The sequence below is a fragment of the Puma concolor genome, chromosome B4, assembly GCF_028749965.1.
Source record: "Puma concolor isolate L17-30 chromosome B4, mPumCon1.1.hap2, whole genome shotgun sequence".
Taxonomy (NCBI): Eukaryota; Metazoa; Chordata; class Mammalia; order Carnivora; family Felidae; genus Puma; species Puma concolor.
In genome coordinates this window covers 65,304,562-65,328,136 of record NC_141673.1, presented here as the reverse complement: position 1 = coordinate 65,328,136, position 23,575 = coordinate 65,304,562, and the positions used below count along the sequence as shown (strand labels likewise).

The following is a 23,575-nucleotide window of genomic DNA, read 5'->3' as shown; positions in this document are numbered from 1 at the left end:
ACGCCCAAGCTCATGGTGATAGGGATAGAGAAGAGTGGGTGGAATTGAGAGATAGGAAGGAAGGAAGGAAAAGAGACAGGATTTAGGGACAGACTCTGGAGAGGGAGGAGGCAAGAAAGACTCTCAGGTTTCTGACTTGAGCAACGGGTAGATGGTGGCATCCTTTACCAAGATAGAAAATACAGCAAGAAGAGTTCATGGGCATGGGGTGGGGATGAAGAATACAGCGGTGGATAGCATGGGGTTTTATAGGACTATGGGTCATTCAAGGGGAACAATTGACTCTACGAGTCTAAATGTCTGAAAGGAGGGCTGGGTCAGAGGTTGAGAACTGGAAGCCATCAGGCGCATGTGGTATCCCGATGGAAGAAAGTAAAAAGAGAAAGAAGAACAGAACTTTCAGGAAATGCCAACATTTAAGGGATGGGCAGAAGAATGGAAGGGGGAGAGAGATGGAGAGATTGTGAATAGGAGAGAGGAATATCACAAAAGCTAAGGAAGAAGACAGTGTCAAGGAAGGAGGTGTTACATGTTACAGAAATGTCAGATAAAATAAAGTATGTCTTGTGTCCTTTTGATTTAACAATCAGAAGTTGCTGATCTTGGTAAAAAGCGACTTGGATGGAACATTGAGGAAAAAGCAAAATGAGAGTTGATTGATTTATAGGAGTGAGTAGGCCATCTCTAGGTGTTCCCCTCCCAACCTGGGAGCTTCTGACAGACAGGAACCACACCTTACCCACCTAGAACTCTGCGGTGCCCTGCTTGCCATGTTTTTGATACGGTGCTTCCATTAATGCAGCTCAAGTCACTTGTTTGTTTAGCTTCTTTAACAGCCACTTGACACTGATGACTAATTAAACTTGTAAGAATTTTTCACACATCCTTTCTTGAGTTTTGTCACTTGTCAATGCTATCTTTGCGTGATTAGAGTTTGGGGCCCTACCGTATAAATATTCATATGAAACGTATTAAATGTAGCCCATTACCATGGCTTATCTGGGTTTCATTTTGGAATTCTAGTTTGTCATTTGAAATAACCCATTTTATTGTGTTTCTTATGCTTTTGTTTTTTGTGATTTTTTTTTTCCTAGTATAAAACAAGCAAAGAAGGGAGTGTGATGGGAGTTACAGTATCCCGCCTTGCGATGTTGTCTCACTGCCAAGCTCTGTCCCAGGCCTGCAATTATTCTGAAGGTCAGACTTCATCTCGTGACTGCCCTCATTGTGAGCTTCAGATATATGTGACTGTGAGCAGAGTGCTCAAAGATTGGATTCCAGTTAATGACCAAACTCAGAGTGAAGTGCTTTAGGACACATTCTTGGCTTGCTTTTGCTTTTCTTTTTCACAAATATGCTGTAATTTAAAGGAACTAAAATGCTGGGCAAACCAAATATGTAAAGCATGATTTCTAGAGTGCAGAAATAGGAAACAAATTAAAACCATGTGTTTATTAGCTGCAGAATGTTACATATCTCCATCTCCCTGTGTTTATAGAGCTGACACCAGTTGTACATTTGGAGTTAAAGAAATCCAGCTACCAAAAAGCACAAATTAAAACACAAAAATGTATTCTGTATTGTGAAAGTTTAGATGTGTTGATATAGTATAGTGACTCTTTGCCTTAGAATGTTCTTTGCAATATTAAATTTTTTTAGTACTTTATTTTCCTTTCATAAAATGAAGCAAGTTATACATGTTCATTATAGAACAGCATTCTTGTCTGCTAAAATGCATATATATAATGGAAGGAATCAAAAGCCAAAAAAATGGGGATTGATTAAATTATAATATGCTCAAGTAGTGGGTTATACCCTGAGGCATTCAGACTCCTGTTCTTGAATATTAAAGATCTAAGGAAATTATTTCAATATATCATTAAGTGGAAACAAATTAGATACAGTGCAGTATGCCCGTTTTGTTATGGTAGATATCTGTCTAGATATAAGGATGCTTAGAAGTATGTGTAGATCTATATAAATATATAGATATAGATATACACCAACTTTTTTTACTTTCTCCAGAAAGTATAATTTTTTACATGTGTTTCTGAAACATGCAGTTCTAAAATAAGCATGTGTTCCTTGTATAATTAGGAAAAAAATACTACCTCTTGGAAGACAGTGCCTGTGTCATAATAAGTTTCAGACTCCTTATCTCTTCTGTGACCTTGTTCCCCTGTGATCGGTCCCCTAGCCAGTTTGAGGGGAGCCTCAAGTAATCAGAAGCTTTTAGTGATTTCTTCAGAAATATAAAATCAGTTGTTTAATAGAGACAAATGAAACACATCTGCTGCTTAACACTGAAGATGATTTCCTTTTTCCTATTTTTTCAATCTTAGGGGAGACAGTGGTAAATGTTTTAGACTTTAAGAAGGATGCCGGGCTATGGCATGGCATGTTTGCGGTAAGCTCCTCAGAATTATGGCCTTTAGTGTAAATTGTGCTTATAATTCAGGTTGGTATGTAAGCTGTGTAACCAGACCATCTCCCAGTGGTTATTTGAAATGTAATTCCCCCCAAAATCAATAATATTTTCCAGAAGAATTTTGTAATACAGATGGTAACTTTTTTAAAGGAGAATGTAATTCTGTTTTTTCTTCAGTGTGTGGTTGGACATACTCTTCACATAACTGTGTAGGAGAACTTAGGATCAAAAATTTTTTAAACATTTGCTATGACGGCTCAAAACTATTATAGTACCACTTTTCTACAAATGACTATATATGTATGATTAAAGTACATTTGAGATTTACTTCTTCTCTTTTCTGAAGAAAGGATTTACATGAATGTATTTAGATCCTGGTAACTGTGCTTAATGACATCTAACTTTTCCATTGGGCAAAATATATTGAATGACTCCAAGCAACAATTAAAGAGTAAAGTAACAAGGTAGATCAGCTCCTTTCCACAATAGAGGAACAGGTAACATGCTGTGGGAGTTAGAGAAAGGTGAGTCCCTCCCACCTCCAGCATCAGGCCATTTTTATAGAAGAGCGACAATTGAGTTGGACTTTGAAAAATGGGCAAGATTTAGCCATATGGCGATATCTTGTGGGTGGAGGTAAAGAGGGGACATTTCAATGGGAAAAACTACCATATATAGCGTGCTGATTTGGAAGGAAGAGAGACAAAGGGTCCAAAAGTTGAAGAGGACCTTCAAGAGATTGTCTCTTCCAACTTCCTTGCGTATTGCAGGAATCTGAGAAAGAGTAGCAAATGAAGCCTAGGGGAGGAGGAGGAGGATCCCTTTTCACCCAGGACACACTTCAAAGTAGTAAGAGCCTGTTCCTTCAGTGTACATAATTTCTAGCTCATTTCTGAAGCCCTTTTGATTGGTTAAAACACCCTTTTGAGGGGTTAGAGAGAATTTTCTACCTGTGATACAAAGAGCAAGATGGGGACGTGTAGAAGAACTAGTATTAACACCGTTTTGTCCTTGAAAATCCCAAAATTTGTCATCACAGCTAGAAACGTGGGGGAAGGAGGTAAAAGAGGTTTACAGTGGTGTCTTGTATTTTGGGGGGCCACTTAGGTGATGATCAGAATGGCCAATCTAAATACCAAGACTTAATTACTCTGTGGGCTGGATCTCTTTGGGAACCGGGGTCCTGTGTATATTCGGTTTGGGGGGCAGGAGAGACACCAAATTCCATGACTCACTCAGCTCACTCAGCTTTATCTACCCAAACACTTAAGAAGTCTGAGCAGATCCTCCTTTAAGAATCAGGGAAACGCTGATTTCTTGCTTTGTAATAGCCAGCTCTTTGTGGGATGTAGTGAGCATGTGCATGATGAAAGTGCTTAGCGAGTTGGAGGGCAGTTTGGCAGTATCTGGTGAATTTTAAAAGCACATATCCTATGACCCAGCAGTACCTACTTTCTGTATCTACTGTAGACAGACACTTGCACACGTGTGCAGGGAAGTGAGTATAAATATGTTCCTTGAGAAACACTGTTTGTAATAGCAAAACGTTGTCAGTGATAGAGAAATGCCTAAATAAATTGTGCTATAGTCATACTGTGGAATAGTATGCAGCAGCTCAAGAAGTATTATGTAGATCTCTTATACTCGTGTGCACAGATTTAGCTCTAAAACATTTTAAGTGAAAAAAAAGCAGGCTGCCAATCTATGTATGATATGATGCCTTTTAATGTTAAAAATGCTTTTATCTTCCTTTGTGGACAAATATATATGAGTTATACAGCAAAAGGGCCCGGAGGATACATGCCAGTTTCATAACCGGTAATCTCTGAGGAGGAGAGGAACGAACCAGGTTTAAGGGTAGATAGCAAATAAGACTTCAGCCTTAGAGTTAATATTTCAGGTTTTTTTCAAAGAGCATATGTTACTTCTGTGCCTAAAACCATTAATGATAGTTCAGTTTTAAGATGCTGAGTATGTTGGGTATTGATTACTTTTTGTCTTTCTTTGCTTTTTCAGAATGTAATGAACAAGATGCATACAATTAGTGTACCCTACTCTGTTATGAAGACTTGCCCGCTCTCTTGGGTCCAGAGAGTACATGCCCACAAAGGTAGTTGCACACAACATCTGAGCTTTAATTATGTGACTGTTTGAACTGAGATTTCAGGGATTTTCAAATTGCTCTTCTGGAGACATAATTCTGTGCCTTGGTGGCTTGACGGGTTTTAGAGTTCAATCACTATCAAATTAGGTATGTTGTCTGTTTCATCTCACTTGATGTCCTTTCTTATGAGCCGAGGTGAATTTGCTTGAATCTGAACCCTGAATTAGATTCATTAGGTGTTTCAGTGTTCAGAGTTTCCTTGGCCGAGCTATGTGGCCTGCCTGCAGGTCACAGTAAGCAAAACAATTGTGCGTCCGTGTCAGTTGCTACTGCTTCAGAGCACCTGGCACAATTTCTTTGAAGCCTTTTTTATTTTCTCTAAGTGAAAATCATGATCCCTAAAATAAGTAAAAATGTTTTTATTATAGTGTATTAAATGCACACCAGTTTTAGCATGTATGTGTGTGTTAACTTTATCCGTTTTGAATTTATAGCCAAAGTAGCTTTAGTAAAATGTCGAGACTTGCATTGGGCTATGATGGCACATCGGGACCAAAGAGATGTCAGCTTGAGTTCCCTCCGGATGTTAATTGTAACTGATGGAGCTAATCCCTGTGAGTATTTCTAGAGTGTGTGTGTGGGAATAGCCTTTCCTTTGGTAGGTTGAGGTTTTTCCCCCTTTCCGTAAGCATTTTTTTACATCTGTATTGAAATGTAATTCACATACCATAAAACTCGTCCATTTAAAGTGTGTGGTTCAGAGGCTCCTGGGTGGCGCAGTCTTTTAAGCATCCAACTTCGGCTCAGGTCACGATCTCACAGTTTGTGAGTTCCAGCCCCATATCGGGCTCTGTGCTGTAAGCACAGAGCCTGCTTGGGATCCTCTGTCTCCCTCTCTGCCCCTCCCCCACTTGTGCTATCACTTGCTCGCTCTCTCTCTGTCAAAAAAACATTTAGTAAATGAAGAAATGTATAAAGAAATAAGTGTGCTGTTCAGTGGTTTCAGGATATGCACAGTTATACAACTGTCACCATGAACTAAGTTTAGAACATCATTACCTCCCCGCATTAAAACAAAACAAGACAAAACAAAACAAAAAAAAACATAACCATTGATAGTCACTCCTTATTTCTCCCTCTCTGTTCCCTAGCCCTAGGCAACTGTTCATCTACTTTCTTTGTCTACAAACTTACCTACCCTGGACATTTCATATACCGTATGTGGCCTTTTGTGATTGGCTTCTTTCACTTAGTATGTTTTCAGGATTCCTCAATGTAGCATGTGTTCATACTTCATTCCTTTTCGTTACCATATAATACTCCATTGAATAGATATACCACATTTTATAAGCTTTCAGAAACACCCCTTATTGCTCACTCATTTATATCCTTTTTCTATCATGTGACTATAAGGAGTGATAAGAAGTTGACTTGATGTAACCCAAGTGTCTGGACTTTATATAAATTCCCCCTATGAACAAATCAAAGGACTTGGGGAAAGCTTTTGGAAATCTTACCATGTTACCTGCTTTTCCCTCCAAGCACAAACACCTGAGCCTCCACACAGTAGAATCAGGTAAAGTGTTAGAAACTATGCTCTCAGGGCGCCTGAGTGGCTCAGTCAGTTAAGCATCTGACTCTTAATTTCGGCTCAGGGCATGATCCCGAGGTTATGGGATTGAGCCCTGCATCAGGCTCTGCACCAAGCATGGAGCCTGCTTAAGATGATTCTCTCTCCCCCTCCGCCCCTTTCCCCTGTTCATTCTCTCTCTCTCTCTCTCTCTCTCTCTCTCTCTCTCTCTCTCGTCTTTCTCAAATTAAAAAAAAAGAAACTGTGCTCTTTGCTGTAAGTGCATTTCTGTCAGTAGTCACAATGGTATAAACACAGATGTGGGGTTGACCTTAGAAACAAATCTGAGATTATCGCATAGAAGAGAATGGCTGCAGTACATCTCTGCTATTGATTGCACGGTTTGGTAGGAGCAGCCCTATTCCAAGTTGTGACTTTAAATAGTGTCAGTGACCTTTTATGGGCTGACTGAGCATTTATTTGTCCTTGAAATGTATCCACCATCTCACAGGCACAATAAAATATCTGTATGGAATTAAGGAGGTACAGTGAGAGTCTCATGAAAAGCAAATGTGTTGGCTCTCCACTCCACCAATTTTCTACAGTAATGAAAATCACAATTTTAGCTTTCACGTTGATTTGTTCCAACTCCTTAGGGTCTGTGTCATCCTGTGATGCCTTCCTGAGTCTATTCCAAAGCCATGGACTGAAACCTGAGGCCATCTGTCCATGTGCTACTTCTGCTGAAGCCATGACTGTCGCAATCCGCAGGTATTGTGCAGAATGTCAGTGTTCTTGATGTGTGTTACAACTTTAATCAGATGTGTGCTATTTACTGGGCGATGACAAGAGGTGCTAACTAATTTTCTGCTTCATCAGCCTAAAAGTGAAAATGACTTTGTAAAGCAGTTGGAAGCATCTCATTTATTTTTCCCACTCTTGCCGTAAGGGTAACTGGTAAACTGAAAATATACTTTAATTCTTCTCTCATAGTTGTGAACGAGTTCTTTTTCTGCATTGTTTTGCTCTTCAGACTCCTTAGTTAGCATCTTAGATGAGAAATAGGCTGTCCTTGTGGCGCCTGGGTGGTTCATTCAGTTCAGTTAAGCATGTGACTCTTGATCTCGGCTCAGATCATGATCTCACGGTTCATGAGTTCAAGCCCCACGTCGGGCTCTGTACTGACAGCATGGTGTCTGCTTGGGATTCTGTCTCTACCATTCTATCTGCTTCTCCCTTCTTCCCTCTCTCTTTTTCTGTCTCTCTCTCTCTCTCTCTCAAAATATATAAATTATCTAAAAAAAAAAAAACAACCCACAAAATAGGTTGTCCTTGGTTACATCTGAAGTGTGGAAAGTATACACAAGCCAATATATTCTTAATAATAGATTGAAATTTACTTTTTCCATCTGAATGAATGTGGACCATGCTTTATACATGTGAATTTGATTAATTTAACATGTTTTTGGCGGAGAAAATGAGTATTTTGTGTGTGTGTTGTAGTCAGAGGAAATTTGCTTTTATATGTACATACTTTTACGTTGATATCATTTAATTTGCCAAATTTGACGAGTTTATTTTGTTTTCAGGCCTGGAGTTCCAGGGGCCCCTTTGCCAGGAAGAGCTATTCTCTCAATGAATGGATTGAGCTATGGAGTAATACGGGTCAATACTGAAGATAAAAATTCAGCACTGACGGTCCAGGATGTGGGCCATGTAATGCCTGGTGGTGAGTCCTTAGGAGCACCATTTGGTTTTTCAAAAAGATTTGTCATTAGAGATAGTAGAACCCGATAAAAATGAGATCCACAACCAGGAATAAAAAATTTAGTTCTTAGCCTCTTAACTTCTCAAAGCCTCTCTAACAGTTCAGCGATTCTAATTATACTTCCTTTCCAGCAGTATTGTATGATTTCATCATGAATGATTCCATTACAGTTGTTCATATGGAAAGCTTAAGTACTGAGTTGCACTAAAGTTGTCTGGTTTTCACCGTAATTGCCAAGACATTGGGACTGGCAGAAAGTTAGAGCTCAGTGCTCCCGTGAGTGTTTGAGTTTGATTTGCCCAAGGGTAAATTAATTTCACCTGTTTCTTTGGACACTGTAGTCATTTTTAACATGTTACTGTCTTGGAAAGCGGTGGTCTGCATCTGTCATAGTTTTATTTGCTGAATTTTAAAAATAACTTGTTTATCATCGGGACTAAAAGATGGGAATTCAGATATACCTATGTAGTATCAGGTCTATTTTTGACATTCTTGTTTGGCATTCTTACTTAATTCCGTTCAGTAAATGCAAAACTTTCCTGGGCTCAGAAGGATGAGGCTGTTATTTTACAAAGGTTTTCTAGAATCTCTGTCTCTTAACTGTATTTTCTGCACCCTAGGGATGATGTGCATTGTGAGACCCGATGGACCTCCCCAACTCTGCAAAACAGATGAAATTGGAGAGATCTGTGTCAGCTCTAGAACAGGAGGCATGATGTACTTTGGGCTTGCTGGTGTGACAAAAAATACATTTGAGGTACATGATATTAAATTTGGGGGGGAACTTATCTAGTGAGGTCAGGGTGTCACTAGGTCAAATGACCTGGCCGATGGGAAACAGCACAATATAGCAGCTGAGAAAGTGTATTCTGGAGCTAGGCTGCCTCAGTTCAAATCCTAAGTCCGCCACTTACTCGCTGACCTTGGAGGAGTTGCTTAACCTCTCTGTGCCTTAATTTCCTTATCTTTAAAATGTGAGGAACCATAGTACATACCTCATAGCATTGTTGTGAGGACTAAATGAGTTAATGTTTGTTTGTTTTTAACATTCATTTATTATTGAGACACAGAGAGAGACAGAGCATGAGCATGGGAGGGGCAGAGAAAGGGGAGACACAGAATCGGAAGCGGGCTCCAGGCTCCAAACTGTCAGCAGAGAGCCCAACACGGGGCTCGAACTCGGAAACCGCGAGATCATGACCCCAGCTGAAGTCAGATGCTTAACCGACTGAGCCACCCAGGCACCCCAACGAGTTAATGTTTGTAAAGTGCTTAGAACACCCCTGGTGCACAAGAATTACTGTTTATCTGTTACATAAATGAAGAGTAAAAGGCCTCATAAAAGTTCACTCTGGTGAATATGCCATACTTTGAGTTTCATAAGCCCCAAAATTTAATTTTAAGAGTACAGTGACAGCAGATCCATCTCTCCAGAGTAGACTCAAGTTAGCTGAGCCTATGAGGACTGATGCCAACCAGAACACCAAGTTACTGATGAAAAACTGTCCTGTCACAGGGGCAGGTTGCTCCCATTATTCAGTCTTTCATTCAACACATGTTTACTGAGCACCTTCTGTGTGTCCCAGCAGTATTCTAGATGCTTGGTACCTCAGGAAAACAAACGGAGCTCCTCAAATAACTCATGTTCTAGTGAAACCAGCACATTGTTTTCCTGCGGACAGTTCTGAGTGTAAAGACTAACAGTAATGAAAGTTTGCCTAATGGGGCTGGAAATCAGAACAGGCATAAGGAATTATCTATATTTCCTAATTGGGATTAACCTGCCACAGGGTAGCTTTTAGGGAACAGAAAACTCCATCTTATGGGCCATGATATTATGACCAACTGCCAATTTTCAGTTCTTTGAGCTTCCTTTTTCTATACTTGACTCTCAGTCTCAGTATGGCAGGGCATATCTATCTACCATACCATTATTGGCACATACCATTACATAATTATGTTGTAATAGACCTGACAGGAGAGTATTACCTATATGAATAGTGTGGTAGCTGGAAAAGGTGAAGAGCTCCTGGGCTGTCCATCATCTGTTTACACAGCCTAGAATGGTGTAAATTATTAAATGTCTGTCTGTTGTGACCATCCTTGCATCATCAGTAACACTATTACATTCTTGGCCTTCCTTCAGAAGTTGCGATCCACTCACCTCAATAAGAGTGGGCATTGATAAACTCTTAAAGCACGCGTTTACCGCCAGTAACTTTGCTCTCACAAGTGACTACTTGCGCTGTCTATACATTTCACTAATTTAAATGTCACCCTAAAAGAAAAAAAAAATCTCACCCTACTCTTCTTCTTTTTAAATGCTTGGACTACACGGGGCGCCTGGGTGGCGCAGTCGGTTAAGCGTCCAACTTCAGCCAGGTCACGATCTCGCGGTCCGTGAGTTCGAGCCCCGCGTCAGGCTCTGGGCTGATGGCTCGGAGCCTGGAGCCTGCTTCCGATTCTGTGTCTCCCTCTCTCTCTGCCTCTCCCCCGTTCATGCTCTGTCTCTCTCTGTCCCAAAAATAAAATAAAAAAAAAAAAACGTTGAAAAAAAAATTTAAATGCTTGGACTGCATATGTTTCCAATATCTGAATTTTTTGTCGTTCCATTTTCCTTACTATAAACAAGATCCTTAAGCAGTGTTTGAAGACACCGATAGTATTTTATTACATTGCCTTTCCGATAAGAGCAACTGCCTAGCCAAAATTCTCAGATTTTAATATCAAACTGCCAGGTCCATAGTGATGAAGGGATTCTGAAATCTGCAGTATAAATTTAACGATAGGGAAGTAGAATAAAAATCCTAACCAAAAAAGGAGAAAACAATTGCCTTTTGTTTGGGTTTGTTTTTGGGTTTTTTTTTGGTTTTTTTTTTTGGTTTTTTTATGTTTTGTTTTGCAAATTGAAGTTTCTAGTGTTTTCTTACTGGATTTTCTATTTAAATCTTGAGAGAGTTTTCCAGTGCGGTTAACCTTTCACTGGGACAGAAGACCTAGTAATGACTACAAAACGAAGCAAAGTGTATCTTTAAAAATAAGCTGCTGGTGAGAAAAACTTCAAAGAGCTCATGCCTTTTGTACAAATACACCGAGATCTGTACAGCAATATTCAGTAAAGCACATTTATAACAGTAAAATTAGATGGCCTTCCTCACCGGAAAGACGGCTTACATTCTAATAGTACTAATTCTTGTAGTTTCCTGAGTACTGATTCTGAGCCAAACACTGTGCTTATGCCTGCAAATCTGTTTACGTTCCCTAAATCTTTACCCTAAACCTGTGAGAGGCATTGGGAGCTCTGTTTTATGGCCAAAGACACTGAGGCTTCGAGAAGTCCAGGAACTTACTTGTCAGTGGCAGAGCCAGAAGTTGAACTTTCATCGGACTCCAAGGGCTGTTCTGTCTTGTCCCCCATGCGATGATATGTTGCAGGACTGTTGAACAAAGGGAGCTAGAGCAACTGTCACCAACTTTCAGAGATATCCCAAATACATATGTTATGTGAAAAATATATAGTATGTGAAAAAGCAGGTTGTGAAACAGTATATGTAATAGGATTCTTTTTTTTTTTAATAAATTCTTACTACATTAATACATGCGTGTAAAAAAAGTCTGAGAGATATACAGCAGATTGTAAATGTTTCTTTCTTAAAGGGGTGGGGATACTGAAGTCATTATTTATATCATTTTAATTTTTCAATAAGCGTATATTACTATTATAATTTTTCTAAGACATTTTAAAAATTAAATACAGGGCGCCTGGATGGCTTATTTGGTTACACATCCAACTTTGGCTCAGGTCATGACTCGTGGATCATGGGTTTCAGCCCCGTGTGGGGCTCTGTGCTGACAGCTCAGAGTCTGGAGTCTGTTTCGGACTCTGTGTCTCCCTCTCTCTCTCTATCCCTCCCCCACTCATTCTCTGTCTCTCTCTCTCTCAAAAAATAAACATTCAAAACAATTTTTTTATAAAATAAAAATCAAATACATATTTTAAGAAAAAGCTAAGATTTTCACTGCTTTCTATCTTTTAGGTAATTCCAGTCAATTCTGCAGGCTCTCCTGTTGGGGACGTCCCCTTCATCCGGTCAGGATTACTGGGGTTTGTAGGGCCGGTAAGTGATGCATTCATGTTTGTTTTGGTGTATCTGATCCAGGTATTTAGACTTTACAAGGTTTTCGTCACAGAACAGAACAAATTCAGATTAGTTCAGAAGTGTTAAAGAGTGTTACAGAGTGGTTTCTGTAAGAATGTCATAAACTCACCTAATGTTTATTGCTTTCATTACCCACATTCACTTGACTCCTTTAAGCTGAGATATTTTTTATTTTCAAAAATTCTTTTCATTTAGTCTTGCTACATTTCTTTGATTTGATTTGTATGTTTCACTGAGTTAGAAGAGCGCTAAAAAAAAGTTACCTTCAATAGCAAAGGGAATGACACCTGAGAGGCTCATTTGGTTAAGCATCTGACTTTGGCTCAGGTCATGATCTCACAGTTCATGAACTTGAGCCCCATACTGGGCTCTCCTCTCTCAGCGCAGAGCCCACTTCAAATCCTCTGTCTCCCTCTCCCTTTGCCCCTCCCCAGCACGCTCTCTCTCTTAAAAATAAATAAATATTTTTAAAAAATTTTTTAAATAGCAAAGGGAAATCATAATAGTGTGCAAAGCATTTTCATACAAATTATCGGCACTATACCATGTATAATAATAAATTTTTCAAATATTAACTGTTTGTTTTCCAGCAAATGGTATTCACAGGCACTGCGTTCACGGAGACCATTAAGATACAAAATCTGTTCTCAGAGAGTTAACAGTTTTGTGAGCCCACAAAGAAGGCAGAGAGCCAGATTATGAAGGGTTTTGCGTGATGTTGTGGGAAGTTTGGGTTGTATTTTGTAAGTAACAGACATTTGTGGTCATAGTTAAACCCATATGTCTCCATCTACCTCTCTTTTACCTCCCTACTCTTTCATCTCCTCTTACCAGCTCAAGTTACATAAGAAAAGACCTAATTTTACTTCTTCCCCACCATTTATGGGGGCAGGGGGTGTGAGGGCATGCCACTAAGACGATTGCTATCCTAGAAAGAGAAGTCTGTACCTACTGTCTTAACTAATCCTGTCAGCACCAAAAAATTCTCTAAAACCTAGCTCCTTTTAAAGGTTACCTCTCCACCACTGAAGTCCAAGATGGAGCTGCAGGATCCCGTCTGCATTCCAGAAAACGGGACAGGGGAAAGAGTATATCCCACCATCTCTTAAGGAAGATTTCCTGAAGCTACTGAGCAACATGTCATATCTTTTTTTTTTTTTTTTTTTTTTACATCCAAATTAGTTAGCATATAGTGCAACAATGATTTCAGGAGTAGATTCCTTAGTGCCCCTTACCCATTTAGCCCATCCCCCCTCCCACAACCCCTCCAGTAACCCTTAGTTTGTTCTTCATATTTATGAGTCTCTAATGGTTTGTCCCCCTCCCTGTTTTTATATTATTTTTCTTTCCCTTCCCTTGTGTTCATCTGTTTTAGTCCTATCTTTAGTCCTATCTTAAAGTCCTCATATGAGTGAAGTCGTATGATATGTGTCTTTCTCTAATTTCACTTAGCATAATACCCTCTAGTTCCATCCACATAGTTGCAAATGGCAAGATTTCATTCTTTTTGATTGCCAACTAATACTCCATTGTATATATATACCACATTTCCTTTATCCATTCATCCATCGATGGACATTTGGGCTCTTTCCATACTTTGGCTATTGTTGATAGTGCTGCTATAAACAAGGGGGTGCATGTGTTCCTTCGAAACAGCACACCTGTACCCCTTGGATAAATGCCTAGTAGTGCAATTGCTGGGTCATAGGGTAGTTCTCTTTTTAATTTTTTGAGAAACCTCCATACTGTTATCCAGAATGGCTGCACCGGCTTGCCTTCCCACCAACAATGCAAAAGACATCCTCTTTGTCCGCATCCTCGCCAACATCTGTTGTTGCCTGAGTTGTTAATGTTAGCCATTCTGACAGGTGCAACACCTTTTATCTGAACCGATCTGAACTAGTCCCGTGGCCACACTTAACTGCAAGGGGGCGCTGAAATGCAATCTTTATTTTGGTCACCCATGCCCAGCTAAAAATTCTACTGCAGTGAAAGAAATGGAGAAATGGACAGAGCAGTGTCTGTCTCATTCTCTTTACTTATGTCCACCATAGCACTTTTCAGACTGTGTTGGAAATGGCTGGTTCTTTCCTGTCTTCTCAGATTAGCCTGTGGTTTCTTGAGTCTAGAAGTTCTATCTTACTTACATAACCCAATCAGCATATGGCACTACATTGCGCTCAATAAATCACTAAGTGACATTCACGTAGAGATGACTACTAGATAATTGAATATGTATCAATTGTCCAGGAAATTTAGTACTTGTGTAATGAATGGAAAAGTCAATTTATTGCAAATGGGTCTAGGAGAATTTTTGAGAAGTATTATTTGTACAGTGATGTCTTTAGGGCGTTGACAGCAACATTTCCTGCAGCTATGTTATCTTCTTGGAGAGACTCCTATAGTGTTTCTCAGACCTTTCTTTATTAGCCTGTTTCTAATCTTGCCAGATGGAAACAGCATTACCCTTATAAATCTCGAACAGGTGTTCTCACATTCAGCTGTTTTCATCTCTTCCTAATTCCAGTATTAAATAAGTTAACAATTTTTTTCTTTGCATCCATCTCGTGAATAGGTACAAATGAACTAATATGACATAATCATGGCTGAGAAAATAAAATATGCTTGTGTGGAATCCTAGTTGCTTTCTTTCTTTTTTTTTTTAATGTTTATTTATTTTTGAGACGGAGAGAGACAGAGCATGAACGAGGGAGGGTCAGAGAGAGGGAGACACAGAATCCGAAGCAGGCTCCAGGCTCTGAGCTGTCAGCACAGAACCCGACACGGGGCTCAAACTCACGGACCGTGAGATCATGACCTGAGCCGAAGTCGGACGCTTAACCGACTGAGCCACCCAGGCACCCCAATCCTAGTTGCTTTTTTATAAAATTCCTCCGTAAGAATAAATATAAACAAATTCTTTTCTTATATACTGTAATTTTTGTAAAATGCTATAGATTCCTCCTCTGATCTCTGAGATATGAAACACTTTCTTAGAATCCATAAAATACAGTGTTGTTTTCTTACATTTTTGATGAACTGTATTTCAAAGCAGAAAGTAAAATACCTGTTTTGCTATTTAAATAATGGAAATCAAGGTAAATTTTTATTACCTTTCAGGGCAGTTTGGTGTTCGTGGTTGGAAAAATGGATGGGTTACTGATGGTTAGTGGTCGAAGACATAATGCTGATGACATTGTTGCTACTGGATTGGCTGTTGAATCAATAAAGACTGTTTATAGAGGAAGGTGAGTAGTACAAAATTCAGATGTTAGCACTTGCAGTGGAATCTAAATGTATCTTTACAGGGTAATTTGAGTTGTATTCTGTAGAGTAAGTGATTGGGGGTTTTTTTGGTTAAGCATAGCAGGAATTGGGCTTTAAATATTTATCTCAACATGGCTGGGTTTGGCTGAAATTGAGAGGAATAAGATATAACCATATCCTGTATTTCAGTTTTTAATTATTACTATTTGTTGAATACTGAGGAGAATTCTAAAACATTGAACTTCTTACATTCCATCAATATAGAAGTAGTGCCATTCAGACTATCATCTAAGATAGATGCTATTTTGTAGGAATTTTACATCTGAGAACTGTTTCTCTTACAACTCACCTCTAAATTGTTACAACATTTTAACACAGAGATTGACGTAGTACCTAAGTGCTAATTTCAAATTCCATGGATAAAGTCAACTACAAACCCTCTTTTCTTTGCTTATTAATACAAGAAAAGATATTTGGTACATACTTGAGTAGTTGATGTCTATCCAGTAGTTTATTTACAATCATGGATATGTATCCTTAAAGCATTAAGAAGTAGCAAAAACTAATGAAACCAGTAGAGAACCAGTTCCTAAAACGTGTAGTGTTTATAATAACGTGGCTTCCTCTGAGATGTAAACTCCGTGGGGCACTCGACCTTCTGTCTTTGGTCACCGTTATATCCCCGGCACTCAGCACAGCGCCTGGCACACGGTAGGTATTCAATGAATATGTGTGGAAGGAAGGAAGGAAGGAAGGAAGGAAGGAAGGAAGGAAGGAAGGAAGGAAGGAAGGAAGGAAGGAAGGAAGGGAGATGGTCCCATGTGCTGGCACATTCAGCTCTCCGGTGACTTCCCGTTCTTTCGTGCATCCTTTCAACAGATATTTATTGGGTGCCAACCGTGTGCCACTATCATGCATGCTCAGAGTGTGGCATGTGGCAGTGAACAAAACAGGCCAGGTTTCTGCCCTTGTGAAGCTCACGTTCTCACTGAAGGAAACCGAGAGTAACTACAAAGTCAGGGACAGAAAGAACATGTGAGATGGTGATAAGGGCCACCTAGAAAGAACACCCTGGGGGTGGGAGTGCGCTCGCCGGTTTCTCTAGGGTGGTCTGGGAATGCCTCGCTCGTAAGGGGACGTTCGAGCGGAGACCTCACTCAGAACATCCCCCTCCCCTCAGCCTGCCAGGTCCCCCTGCCTGCCCTGGCCTGGCTCTGACCTCTCCCCACCACTCTCTGCTTACCACTCTGCTCCAGGCACACTGGCCTTCTTGCTGTTCCTCAAACCTGCCAAGCTCGTTCCTACCTCAGAACCTTTTCGCTTTCCGTTCCTTCTGCCCGGAAACCTCTTCCTCCAGATCTTCGCATGGCTCGCGTCCTCACTTCACTCAGGTCTCTGCTCCAGTGTCCGCTCCTCAGGGAGGCGCTCCCCAACCACCCCGCCTTCAGGAGCGCAGCCGCCCCGCATACCGCTCTGCCCCTCGCCCTGCCTTGCCTTTCTTCCTGGTGTAATACGACATGACGTTATTTTTATATTTATTTGTTCTGTCTCTGACGTGCAAGCTCCATGAAGACAGGGACTTTGTCTTGCTTACCACTGCATCCCAACGTTCGTGCCAGTGGTGCTTACTAGTACATGTTTTTTGAGTCCTCATTTTGATGGTAATGACTGTGGCATTTTCTTTTCGAAACCACTCGTTTCTGGGTAGTGTGGTGGGGACAACTCCTCTCTGTAACTCCAACTGAGGAAAGCAAATAGGACTGGTTGTGAAGGGAGTCCTGATGTGTTTGATCTGTCTCTCTTAGAATTGCTGTGTTTTCTGTGTCTGTATTTTATGATGAGCGCATCGTGGTGGTTGCGGAACAAAGACCCGACGCCTCAGAGGAAGACAGTTTCCAGTGGATGAGCCGTGTGCTGCAGGTGAGCGCGCCTGGGGTTATTTGTCGGAGCAGGTTGGCTTTGTTGTCAGAGGTGGTGGCAGCCACTGATGAAGCCTCCTCTTTGTTGGGCCAGTCATGCCACCGTATTTCTTCCTGCCAGTAACTGCTCAGATATTCTGGGTACTGTTAGCAAAGTAATATAATCGGTACCATTTCTCCCTCCGGACTACATAGGATTTTCCTGCTCAGGTTGCCAAGAACAATTGAATTGACCTGCCTCAGCAAATTCTCTCACTTTTTTTGTTCCTGAGTGTTCACTGCCCGTGAAAGTTTAAACTGACCGCGTGTGCAGTACATCTTTGACAGAAATCAATCCACTTGTCAACAACGTGTGTGTAACCTGGTGCCTAGTGTGCAGGGATCCCAGCAAACGTAAGATGTCATTTTTGCTCTGAAGGAGCTTGCCTGTGGAGTTAGAGAGCTGGAGAAGGAGAAGATCTGGGCTCCATGTAAGGGATGTGTCACTAGTAGTTGGGGGCGGCGGGGGGAGAGTGAGTAGGAGGCGTAGAATGATGAAAAGAGCCTAGTCCTCAGTTTGAAATTATAGCCTTTGAATCCCAGCACCTCTCCATACCAGATATGCACCTTTAGGCAAGTTGCTTAACCTCACTGAGTTTATTTCTCAACCCATAAAGTGGGGCTAAAACGATCTTACGGAGCTGTGGGAAGGATTAAATGAGATCATTATTTGAAGTATACTGTGTGCATTCAGTAAATAACGATAGTGATTATTATTAACATCAAAAATAATCGTAAGTGTCATCTCCAATAAGGAGTTTAGAGAGACCCACTATTTTCAGTAACATTCCCTTTCATTCCACAGTTACTGTTTGCTGCATCAGCCATGGTCAAAGGCCCGTGAAGGCTGGAACCTCCTCTCCTGATAGTCATGCTAGCACATCAGCATAGTATAGGCCCAGCAAATATTTGTTGGATAAATGTATGATCCAAAGAAAACATGGACTGTCCTTCACAAAGAAAATTCTGTGTTATTTTAAGTGTTCCCAACATCTATAAACTTGTCTACTTGGGGCGTTTAGATGTATTCACTGCCAGTTAGTAGTCATGTTGTAGAAATAATGCAAGCCTGAGATGAGTGATAGGGCTAGATAACTTTTAAGATTTCTTTTTATTCTCGAGGTCTGTGGTTCTGAATTATCAGCTGGCAGAGCGTAGGCTGTTTGTAGTGACAAGACAAGAAAGAAAATCTACTGAGGATGGGATGGACAGAAAAGACTATGAAGAGTAGGGGTGGGCTGATCTCTGAAAGATGGCTAAGAATCAGACTTGCATAGAGAGTGTTTTTCATATCATTCATGTTTTCAAATAAAATGTTTATTTCATTCAGAATAAATTGTGAGGCATAATGGTAGAATGTTGTGATGAATTAGATGTTTTTTCCCTATGATAGGAAATTGCCCAAGGTATTTCTTACTTTTCCCTGGAAAGCAAGTATAGGAATTATATGCAGGAATTATTGCAAAATTACATGCTAAGTTACTAATCCAAATTCTTGTAAAAGTCATTCAGGGTCTCATTTGGTCATGGAATAAAAGGGCATTATTTCCCTAGTCTCCATAGCTTCTCAGCCTAAAGCATTTGGAGCTATACAAGAAAGGTAAGGACGCCGTATGTTCTGGTAGTTGAGAGAGCCCAGAGGTTAACTCCAGATCTATGTATAATATGAACGAAATACTTAACTCAGCACCTTTTAAAGAAAGTAGTCAATAGATAACTTGCCAGATGGTGTATTTTCAGTGGGGAATCTAGGCTATATGTAATAACATTTGCTAACTCTCTGTATATTCTTAAACCCAGAGACGTAGGAACCCTGCCAGACTTTCTATTTCCCAGTTGTCTCTGTTGATTAGTAGGATACTCTGAGGAATATGATATTCATGTTTATTCCTTTGCCCTATTAAGTTATTTTAATAAAAGGCCTTGTCTGTCTTTTATGACTGTTGGTCCATTCTTCTGAGGCTATATCTCATTTTCAGAAAGACTTATGAGTGATACAGTAGAGTTCTCTTGGCTGGTATGTTTGGAACCGGTATTAATAGTTGGTCAGTTTCATTATTATTTTTTTGAGAGGAAGAGCGTGTACAAGCATGCACACGCGAGGGGGAGGGGCAGAGGGAGAGGGAGAATCTTAAGCAGGCTCCACGCCCAGTGCGTTTTAAAAGGTGGTTGAAGCAGAGAATCATAAAAATGAGAAATTCTTCAAGTATTAAATTTTAACCCAAAACATACATATCCTCCTTCATTTGATAGAGAGTAGCATGAATATGCATACACCAGTTTGCATTCCAGTCAACCTTCTTCCATAAACCACATCACATTGCATGGTTTTGGTTTCTGTTTTCATTTGTTAGACTAGAATGCAAGTATGTGCAAAGGGACTAGAATACATAATCTTTTAGAATTAACTTGTGTCTATCAACAGTAGTTTTTTAGGAGCTTACCTTCAGTGAGTCTTTCCAAAGCGTAATTCTCTCTGTCCTTTTATGCTCAGTTTTATCAATTGATATAATAGTTAAATTATGTGAACACAGGAACAAGCACAAACGTAAAAGGTGTAGAAGCAAGCCAGCTGATGCTCAGCGAGGGCACAGGTGCATGGCTGGGAGCGGAAGTGCACTGAGGAGGCCAGTGGCCTCTGGGGTTCAGTGTGTAGTAGCCTCACCCCATTGTTTTGCAGATGGGATTGTGGGTAACTTTGTGAACCACTTAAGCAGGAGCCCACTTCCAGTGCTTCTCATGTCCATAATAAAAATACTCTGCCTCTGGGGCACCTGGGTGGCTCAGTCGGTTAAGCAAGCGTCCGACTTCAGCTCAGGTCATGATCTCACAGTCCGTGAGTTCGAGCCCCACGTCGGGCTCTGTGCTGACAGCTCAGAGCCTGGAGCCTGTTTCAGATTCTGTGTCTCCCTCTCTTTCTGCCCCCTCCCCCGCTCATACTCTGTCTCTGTCTCTCTCAAAAATAAATAAAAACATTTTTAAAAAATTAAAAAAAAATACTCTGCCTCTATTGAACTGAGCTATGTTGTATATTAAAAGAATCAGGGGCGCCTGGGTGGCGCAGTCGGTTAAGCATCCGACTTCAGCCAGGTCACGATCTCACGGTCCGTGAGTTCGAGCCCCGCGTCAGGCTCTGGGCGGATGGCTCAGAGCCTGGAGCCTGTTTCCGATTCTGTGTCTCCCTCTCTCTCTGCCCCTCCCCCGTTCATGCTCTGTCTCTCTCTGTCCCAAAAATAAATAAACGTTGAAAAAAAAAAAAGAATCAAATCAGGTGCCCGGCTGGCTTAGTCAGAGGGGTGCGCAACTCTTGATCTCAGTGTTGTGAGTTCAAGCCCCATGTTAAGCGCAGAGAGTACTTAAAAATAAACTCTTAAATAACATAACATAACATAACATAACATAACATAACATAACATAACATAACATAACCAACACAAATTTCTAGGTGTTGGACATTATCTAAGAGAGAACATACTGAGGCTTACAAATCAGTATCCACTTCTGTCCATTTAGATCGTACCTTACCCCTCTTCTGTTGATCGCTGCCATTGCTGAAAGAATTAGGTAACTTCAGGTGTATGAGATCTTAATAATCTAGCAGATTCTAGACCTAGAATGGATTCTAGACCCAGAATGGATAGAAAAGGAAAAATCCTAGAGTAGAATAATGGATTATTTTAGGAGGATGTCAAATGTAGTAAAATTAATCTCACTGAATATTTTTCTTTGTATCTTTCTAGGCAATCGATAGCATTCATCAAGTGGGGGTTTATTGTCTCGCTCTGGTGCCTGCCAATACATTGCCAAAAACTCCACTGGGAGGGATCCATATATCTCAGACGAAACAGCTCTTTCTGGAGGGATCTCTACATCCTTGCAATATCCTCATGTGCCCACATACATGTGTGACCAATTTGCCAAAACCCCGGCAAAAGCAACCAGGTAATATGCTAGCTTTGAAAACATCATATTAAAATTAGAACTTCAAGAAGCTGACTTTTTTCAGCGTGATTCTTTCTCTAGATTTGGACTTTACAAAGAGTAGTAACACAAGAATAGCATTAGATGACCAAAAGCAGGGAGGATTGAGAACCTGCAGAATAGCCTTCTCTGACTTTATTCCTGGCTTCCTCTTCTGAGTAATTCTCAGTAGCGTGCCTCCATGTCCCCTGGATGTATAAAGGATGGGGTCAAGATGATCAAAATCCCACTGGTGGGACTGGAATAAAACAAGTTCTATAAGAGAAGGTTCTGATAATAATAAGAATAGCTAGTATTTATTGAGTGTTCAGCAAAAGCCAAATACAGATTAAGCATTGGACATACATGATCCTGAAGTGTTAGCCCCAAGCTGTGGAAAATAAAGTTCAGAAAAGTTAAGAATTGTGCTCAAAGACATGTAGCTAGTTAATGGCAGAGCTGAGATTCACACCAGTTGTGACTCTAAAATCCACACTCTGAATCACTGTTATACTGCCTTTCTGTTGGGAATCACTTGCCTAGAGTCATCCCATATTCCTTTTAAGCTTTAGGGGTCTGATTTAGGCCTATAATACCTGTAAGGAGCAAGATAACTTAATTTTGAAATTTTGTGGATTGTAAGCACAAGATAAATAATGCATTTTGCATTTGCCATATTCCTGTGAATTCAAGATGCAAGTAAGTATGTGTGAATTGCCATATGGAAAATAATCCATTTCACCTTTTTGCCTACTTTCTGAGGTTAAAGGGCTGAGTAGGAGGCTAAAGGAAGGAGTAATTGATTGGTGGTCAGTCATGTTGAAATATCTGTTCACCCAACATGAAATCATTAGGTTTTAATGCTATTTTATTTTAATGGAGAAGTTAATAAAAGGATCCTAGTTTCCTGAATGCCTGAAAACAATCAAGAGGCAAAAAATCTGGCCTTTACAGAACCCGCCACCACCACCCACTCACCCACTTGCACGTGCATGCACACATAGACAAACAGAGTGTACATCAGCAGCATGTTGGGCTCCAGATATGTTGGGGAGAGAGAAGGTAGTGGGGAGTTTAGGAAGGGAAGGGTAAGTGTGGCAATTATATTTCTGTAAGACAGCTTTTGCTGAAAGGTAAACATGATGTACAATAATAAAATACAAGGTAAGCCACTTACTTTCTAGAACATTTTTATTCTAGACGTGATTCTACCATTATTAAAATGTTAACGTACTCTGCTCTACAATGGTTACTTCAGTCGTCCGGTGGCTGAAGATGATGTCCCAGTTGTTTATCTAGATATGATTGTCAGCTCATCAGCTAGCCTTATCTTAGTAACAGTAGGTATGGAGCTAAAGTATATATGGGTATTTACCAGTTTCTGCTTGTGGAAATAAGTTTCTGAACGTAACTCATCAAGAAATGTATAAGAAGTGCCTCTATGTTGCCTTCCCAAGCGTCTGGCAGATGCATAGAACACACAGCTCCTCACATCCTGGTTTACTGAAGTCCTACGTTCATTTGTCATAGGATAAAAGCCCATTTTTTTAAGTAGTTTTTAATGTGTTAAGTACCTTTTTTTAATTGAAATACAATTAACATACAGTGTTATATTAGTTTGAAGTGTACAATATGATGATTCATCAGTTCTGTACATTACTCAGTGTTCGTAACAGTAAGTGTACTCTTAATTGTCAAATCCTGGTTTTTTTTTTTAATTTGTTTAGTGTTTTATTTTTGAGAGAGAGAAAGACCGAGCATGAGCAGGGGAGGGGCAGAGAGAGACAGAGACACAGACACACACACAATCTGAAACAGGCTCCAGGCTCTGAGCTGTCAACACACAGCCCAGCCTGGTGCTCGAACTCACAAACTACGAAATCATGACCTGAGCTGAAGTCAGACATTTAACCAACTGAGCCACCCAGGTGCCCCTGTCAAATCCCATTTTAAAGAGCATTTAATCTAGGATTCTTTTAACAAAAACTTTATGTCATAGTAGATGTTTAAAAGTTGCCACCTAGAGGCACAGTAGGTGCTTAAAACATTGCTTTTGCTAGCCAGATTTCAATCAACTTTATTAAATGATAAAACCTACATAAAAAATTTATTCCTAAGCCCCCAGAGGCATGGTATCTGCCTGTGTAATGAAAGCATTAGGTTTGGATGGAACAGAACTGTTCCATGTGTCTCCTCATCATGGGACCAGTAGCTACTGGGCCATATTTTTCTCAAGGCAGATGGCAAAAGCAAGATGGCAAGCCAAACCACACAAGCATATTTAAAGCTTCTGTTTGTGTCATGTCTCCTAACATGTCATTGTCCAAAACAAGTCAGACCATGTCCAGAGTCAGTGGAGC

General features: G+C 40.4%; 1 protein-coding gene across 5 annotated transcripts in view; it reads left to right on the top strand.

Moving 5' to 3' along the window:
• Positions 1-23,575, top strand: part of DIP2B (DIP2 acetate--CoA ligase B (putative)) — a 226,647-nt gene that overhangs the window by 173,596 nt on the left and 29,476 nt on the right. For all 5 annotated transcript variants that reach the window (XM_086713406.1, XM_025930846.2, XM_086713405.1 and 2 more), the window contains 11 exons: positions 1,095-1,197; positions 2,343-2,407; positions 4,445-4,538; positions 5,027-5,146; positions 6,759-6,873; positions 7,692-7,831; positions 8,491-8,627; positions 11,908-11,988; positions 15,151-15,278; positions 17,103-17,217; positions 20,996-21,197. In XM_086713406.1, the coding sequence (XP_086569532.1) occupies positions 1,095-1,197; positions 2,343-2,407; positions 4,445-4,538; positions 5,027-5,146; positions 6,759-6,873; positions 7,692-7,831; positions 8,491-8,627; positions 11,908-11,988; positions 15,151-15,278; positions 17,103-17,217; positions 20,996-21,197 (1,300 nt within the window). The remainder of the gene's footprint in view (positions 1-1,094; positions 1,198-2,342; positions 2,408-4,444; positions 4,539-5,026; positions 5,147-6,758; positions 6,874-7,691; positions 7,832-8,490; positions 8,628-11,907; positions 11,989-15,150; positions 15,279-17,102; positions 17,218-20,995; positions 21,198-23,575) is intronic.